This window comes from Eriocheir sinensis, chromosome 7 (genome assembly GCF_024679095.1).
Source record: "Eriocheir sinensis breed Jianghai 21 chromosome 7, ASM2467909v1, whole genome shotgun sequence".
NCBI lineage: Eukaryota > Metazoa > Arthropoda > Malacostraca > Decapoda > Varunidae > Eriocheir > Eriocheir sinensis.
In genome coordinates this window covers 16,969,086-16,976,599 of record NC_066515.1, presented here as the reverse complement: position 1 = coordinate 16,976,599, position 7,514 = coordinate 16,969,086, and the positions used below count along the sequence as shown (strand labels likewise).

The following is a 7,514-nucleotide window of genomic DNA, read 5'->3' as shown; positions in this document are numbered from 1 at the left end:
ACATATCACATAAAATTAAATGGAAAGGAAACTTATCACTCAACATTAAATGGAAAAGAAACATATCACACAACATTAAATGGAAAGGAAACATATCACACAACATTAAATGGAAAAGAAACATATCACACAACATTACCTGGGAAGGAAAGATATCACACAACATTACCTGGGAAGGAAACATATCACACAACATTACCTGGGAAGGAAACATATCACACTACATTACCTGGGAAGGAAACATATCACACAACATTACCTGGGAAGGAAAGATATCACACAACATTACCTGGGAAGGAAACATATCACACAACATTACCTGGGAAGGAAACATATCACACAACATTAAATGGAAATGAAACATAACACACAAAATTAAATGGAAAGGAAACTTATCACACAACATTGTATGGAAAGGAAACATTTCACACAACATTCAATGGAAAGGAAACTTATCACACAACATTAAATGGAAAGGAAACTTATCACACAACATTACCTGGGAAGAAAACATATCAAAACATTACCTGGGAAGGAAACATATCAAACAACATTAAATGGAAAGGAAACTTATCACACAACATTAAATGGAAAGGAAACTTATCACACAACATTAAATGGAAAGGAAACTTATCACACAACATTAAATGGAAAGGAAACTTATCACACAACATTAAATGGAAAGGAAACATATCACACAACATTAAATGGAAATGAAACATAACACACAAAATTAAATGGAAAGGAAACATATCACACAACATTAAATGGAAATGAAACATAACACACAAAATTAAATGGAAAGGAAACTTATCACACAACATTGTATGGAAAGGAAACATTTCACACAACATTAAATGGAAAGGAAACTTATCACACAACATTAAATGGAAAGGAAACATATCACACAACATTAAATGGAAAGGAAACTTATCACACAACATTAAATGGAAAGGAAACATATCACACAACGTTACCTGGGAAGGAAACATATCACACAACATTACCTGGAAAGGAAACATATCACACAACATTACCTGGAAAGGCAACATATCACACAACATTAAATGGAAAGGAAACATATCACACAACATTACCTGGGAAGGAAACATATCCCACAACATTATATGGAAAGGAAACATATCACACAACATTAAATGGAAAGGAAACTTATCACACAACATTAAATGGAAAGGAAACTAATCACAGAACATTAAATGGAAAGGAAACATATCACAGAACGTTACCTGGAAAGGAAACATATCACACAACATTAAATGGAATGGAAACATATCACACAACATTAAATGGAAAGGAAACATATCACACAACATTACCTGGAAAGGAAACACATCACACAACATTACCTGGAAAGGAAACATATCACACAACATTACCTGGAAAGGAGACATATCACACAACATTACCTGGAAAGGAAACATATCACACAACATTAAATGGAAAGGAAACATATCACACAGCATTAAATGGAAAGGAAACATATCACACAACATTAAATGGAAAGGAAACATATCACACAACATTACCTGGAAAGGAAACACATCACACAACTTCACCTGGAAAGGAAACATATCACACAACTTCACCTGGAAAGGAAACATATCACACAACATTAAATGGAAAGGAAACATATCACACAACTTCACCTGGAAAGGAAACATATCACACAACTTCACCTGGAAAGGAAACACATCACACAACATTACCTGGGAAGGAAACATATCACACAACTTCACCTGGAAAGGAAACATATCACACAACATTAAATGGAAAGGAAACACATCACACAACATTACCTGGAAAGGAAACATATCACACAACTTCACCTGGAAAGGAAACATATCACACAACATTAAATGGAAAAGAAACATATCACACAACATTAAATGGAAAAGAAACATATCACACAACATTAAATGGAAAGGAAACATATCACACAACATTAAATGGAAAAGAAACATATCACACAACATTAAATGGAAAGGAAACATATCACACAACATTAAATGGAATGGAAACATATCACACAACATTAAATGGAAAGGAAACATATCACACAACATTAAATGGAATGGAAACATATCACACAACATTAAATGGAAAGGAAACATATCACACAACATTAAATGGAAAAGAAACATCACACAACATTAAATGGAAAAGAAACATATCACACAACATTAAATGGAATGGAAACATATCACACAACATTAAATGGAATGGAAACATATCACACAACATTACCTGGAAAGTAAACATATCACACAACATTAAATGGAATGGAAACATATCACACAACATTAAATGGAAAGGAAACTTATCAGACAACATTACCTGGGAAGGAAACATATTACACAACATTACCTGGGAAGGAAACATATCACACAACATTACCTGGGAAGGAAATATATCACACAACATTACCTGGAAAGGAAATATATCACACAACATTACCTGGAAAGGAAACATATCACACAACATTACCTGGAAAGGAAACATATCACAAAACGTTACCAGCGGAAGGAAACATATCACACAACATTACCTAGAAAGGAAACATATCACACAACGTTACCTGGGAAGGAAACATATCACACAACATTACCTCACAACATTACCGAAACATATCACACAACATTAACATATCACACAACATTAAATAAACATATCATATCACACAACGTTACCTGGGAAGGAAACATATCACACAACATTACCTGGAAAGGAAACATATCACACAACATTACCTAGAAAGGAAACATATCACACAACATTACCTGGGAAGGAAACATATCACACAACATTACCTGGAAAGGAAACATATCACACAACATTACCTAGAAAGGAAACATATCACAAAACGTTAACTGGGAAGGAAACATATCACACAACATTAAATGGAAAGGAAACATATCACACAACATTACCTGGGGAGGAAACATATCACACAACATTACCTGGAAAGGAAACATATCACACAACATTACCTGGAAAGGAAACATATCACACAACATTACCTGGGAAGGAAACATATCACACCACATTACCTGAAAAGGAAACATACTCACAACTTTACCTGGAAAGGATACATATCACACAACATTACCTGGGAAGGAAACATATCACACAACATTACCAGGGAAGGAAACATATCACACAACTTTACCTGGAAAGGAAACATATCACACAACATTACCTGGAAAGGAAACATATCACACAACATTACCTGGGAAGGAAACATATCACACAACATTACCTGGGAAGGAAACATATCACACAACATTACCTGGAAAGGAAACATATCGCACAACTTTACCTGGAAAGGAAACATATCACACAACATTACCTGGAAAGGAAACATATCACACAACATTACCTGGGAAGGAAACATATCACACAACATTACCTGGGAAGGAAACATATCACACAACATTACCTGGAAAGGAAACATATCACACAACTTTACCTGGAAAGGAAACATATCACACAATATTACTAGGGAAGGAAACATATCACACAACTTTACCTGGAAAGGAAACATATCACACAACATTACCTGGAAAGGAAACATATCACACAACATTACCTGGAAAGGAAACATATCACACAACTTTACCTGGAAAGGAAACATATCACACAACATTACCTGGGAAGGAAACATATCACACAACATTACCTGGAAAGGAAACATATCACACAACTTTACCTGGAAAGGAAACATATCACACAACATTAACTGGGAAGGAAACATATCACACAACATAACCTGGAAAGGAAACATATCACACAACATTACCTGGAAAGGAAACATATCACACAAAATTACCTGGGAAGGAAACATATCACACAACATTAAATGGAAAGGAAACATATCACACAACATTAAATGGAAATGAAACATATCACGCAATATTAAATGGAAAGGAAACATATCACACGACATTAAATGGAAAGGAAACATATCACACAACATTAAATGGAAAGGAAACATATCACACAACATTACCTGGAAAGGAAACATATCACACAACTTCACCTGGAAAGGAAACATATCACACAACATTAAATGGAAAGGAAACATATCACACAACATTACCTGGAAAGGAAACATATCACACAACTTCACCTGGAAAGGAAACATATCACACAACATTAAATGGAAAGGAAACATATCACACAACATTAAATGGAAAGGAAACTTATCGTACAACATTAAATGGAAATGAAACATATCACGCAATATTAAATGGAAAGGAAACATATCACACAACATTACCTGGAAAGGAAACATATCACACAACATTACCTGGAAAAGAAACATATCACACAACATTAAATGGAAAGGAAACATATCACACAACATTAAATGGAAAGGAAACATATCACACAACATTAAATGGAAAGGAAACATATCACGCAATATTAAATGGAAAGGAAACTTATCATACAACATTACCTGGTCAGTCACACACACACACACACACACACACACACACACACACACACCGCATTTGTTTCGGGTGTTCCATTGCGCAAGGACATTTTGAACTGCAATGTGAGATTAATTACCGTCTCCTTTTTTTCGTTTCTCAAGTCGGTCAAGACATATACTCAATGGGCGATGACTTTTTTGTTTTGTTTTGATCGAACTTAAAGCTTAACCAAGTTTACCGGTCGTTATTTTCAAGCTGCGCAAGGCGTGAACGGAACCTTCATTAATACTGTGGCGATTTTACAAGATTTCTCCTCGTCGGATGAAACCACTGCTCCTTTTTGACGCAAAGAAATGTGATCCTTAAACTTAACCCTCACATTTTGTATTGGTTTGATTTTTTTCAATTCTTTTTTTTTATTTTTCGTTTTTTGATGTATTTTGTATTTGGTTTTATTATTTTTTTTTCATTAATCTTAATCCTTTTCTTTTGTATTTCTTTTTTTTGTATTTTATATATGTTTTTTTTTTTTTTTATATACATTCTGCAGTGGCCTTACTCCATCGCTGCCACGTCCCTCTCGCTCAGCTCGTCAAAGTCATCCTCGCCTTCATCCTCCTTACTCAACAGGCCCAGGGTGGCGGGCGGGCGGGTCCGGAGGGGCGGCAACAACCCCCACCCCGAACTGCCCCACCACCACCTCCACCACCTCCACCACCTCTTCCCGGTCCATCTCCACCCGGTCCACCTCCTCAAAGCCATCCTCTTCTTCAATCTCCTCGGCAGGCGGCTCGGGAGGGGCGGCAAGGGCCCCCACCCCGAACTGCCCCTCCTCCACCGCCTCCATCTCCTCCCTCCGATCCACGTCCTCAAACTCATCCTCGTCTTCCCCCTCCTCCTCACCCCGAGGGTAGTGGACGGGCGGGTCAGGAGGAGGGACTAGAGCCCCCACCCTGAACCGCCAATCCACTGCCTCCACCACTACCACCACCTCCAACAGTTCCACTTCTTCAAAGTCATCCTCTTCAAACACAGGGTCAAAATCAAGACCAGGGTCATCGTCAGGGTTGTCATCATCAGATTTGTCATCGCCAGGGTTGTCATCGTCAGGGTTCTCATCGTCAGGGGCGCTGGGTCCCGAGATGAAGCTCGCCAGGGTAGCGAGCAGCAGCCCTTGCAAGACCCACCACCAGTAGGCGAGGGTGTCCAGGGCGTCTGGGGGTTCCAGGCCCAGTCCGTGCAGCAGGGGCTGTGCCTGCAGGTTGTTAAGTACGCGGAGGGCGCCTCGCGCGAGGTCGTCACTGTAGGTGACGTGAACGGCGAGCCACGCCCTACACAGGGAATCATGTCCGTGCGTCAGGAGGAGGACGAGCACGGAGCACAGCGCGGCAATGCCCCGCAGGAAGTCACTCTGGCCCTGCTGATGGTAGGCGTAGGCCAGGGTGGCCACGTGGCCAACCAGCAGCAGGAGCAGCAGCAGGCCGGCCACACACTTGTACGGGCGGCGCATACTAGCCTGGCATAGGCGTTGGCAGGGCGTTGATAAACGCGACATTATGGCTTCCATCGCTCCGTGTGTGTTGTTATTGTGTGTCTGAAGGAACACTTCACACTGTGAGTTATCTTCGAGAGGTAATTCAACCGTTACGTGCATGTTGCTCTTAATGCACCTCTGCTGTCCATCCTCCACCGCCACCACCACCTCCCTCAGTTCCACTTCTTCAAAGTCACTCACATTGTGAGGATCACGGTCAGGGTCATCGCCAGGGTTGTCATCGTCAGGGTTCTCATCGTCAGGGGCGCTGGGTCCCGAGATGAAGCTCGCCAGGGTAGCGAGCAGCAGCCCTTGCAAGACCCACCACCAGTAGGCGAGGGTGTCCAGGGCGTCTGGGGGTTCCAGGCCCAGTCCGTGCAGCAGGGGCTGTGCCTGCAGGTTGTTAAGTACGCGGAGGGCGCCTCGCGCGAGGTCGTCACTGTAGGTGACGTGAACGACGAGCCACGCCCTACACAGGGAATCATGTCCGTGCGTCAGGAGGAGGACGAGCACGGAGCACAGCGCGACAATGCCCCGCAGGAGGTCACTCTGGCCCTGCTGATGGTAGGCGTAGGCCAGGGTGGCCACGTGGCTGGCCAGCAGCAGGAGCAGCAGCAGGCCGGCCACACACTTGTACTGGCAGCGCATAATAGCCTTGCGTAGGCGTTGGCAGGGCGTTGATAAACGCGACATTGTGCCTTCCATCGCTCCGTGTGTGTTGTTATCGTGTGTCTGAAGGAACACTTCACACTGTGAGTTATCATCGAGGGGTAGTTCAACCCTCACGTCCATGTTGCTTTTATTGTATTTCTCAATGCTTGTCTGAGTTCGTGAGTTCTCTTCGAGGGGTATTTCTTCCACCACGTGCATGTTGCTTTTATTGTGTTTTTGAGTGTTCGTTTGAGTTTGTGAGTTTTCTTCGAGGGGTAATTCCACCCTTACGTCCATGCAGCTTTGTTTTTGTTTTTGAGTGTTCGTTTGAGTTTGTGAGTTTTCTTCGCGGGGTAATTCCACCCTTACCTCCATGCAGCTTTGTTTTTGTTTTTGAGTGTTCGTTTGAGTTTGTGAGTTTTCTTCGCGGGGTAATTCCACCCTTACCTCCATGCAGCTTTGTTTTTGTTTTTGAGTGTTTGCTTGTTTTTGTGGGTTAGCTGCGTGAGGCAATCCAAGCGTTATGTCCAGTTAGCTTAGTATACTTCTGAAGGTTATCTTGGCTCGGGGGCCAGCCACGGGATTTTGATTTCTAGAGATGGTGGCACCTTTTTCCCTTTGCTTACCCTATATACGGTTGAGATTTACCACATCACCTCGGTTTGAGATATGCCGTTTTAGGGACCTTGGAGTTGACATTGCATAGGGCGAAATCTAGAGCTAGTTGCACCTTTTGTAGGGAAGATCGCTACGGGAGCTGATTGGCTGGATGGAGGGAGTGTCTGGTTAGCTACGGGAGCTGATTGGCTGGATGGAGGGAGTGTCTGGTTAGCTACGGGAGCTGATTGGCTGGATGGAGGGAGTGTCTAGTTAGC

The 7,514-nt window shown here is 41.7% G+C and overlaps 1 protein-coding gene and 1 long non-coding RNA gene across 2 annotated transcripts; both read right to left on the bottom strand.

Moving 5' to 3' along the window:
* Positions 1–3,050: 3,050 nt before the first annotated feature.
* LOC126991534 (uncharacterized) lies at positions 3,051–4,218 on the bottom strand. The gene is made up of 3 exons (XR_007745633.1): positions 4,118–4,218; positions 3,368–3,457; positions 3,051–3,068 (listed from the first exon to the last, which is right to left on the bottom strand). It is a non-coding gene; the product is annotated as an uncharacterized LOC126991534 (long non-coding RNA).
* An 850-nt stretch (positions 4,219–5,068) lies between these two features.
* Positions 5,069–7,248, bottom strand: LOC126991525 (uncharacterized). Its single transcript, XM_050850272.1, has 2 exons — positions 7,087–7,248; positions 5,069–7,008 (listed from the first exon to the last, which is right to left on the bottom strand). Exons 1-2 carry the CDS (start codon positions 7,090–7,092, stop codon positions 5,074–5,076), a joined length of 1,941 nt encoding a protein of 646 aa, XP_050706229.1. The 5' UTR covers positions 7,093–7,248; the 3' UTR covers positions 5,069–5,073.
* Positions 7,249–7,514: the final 266 nt, after the last annotated feature.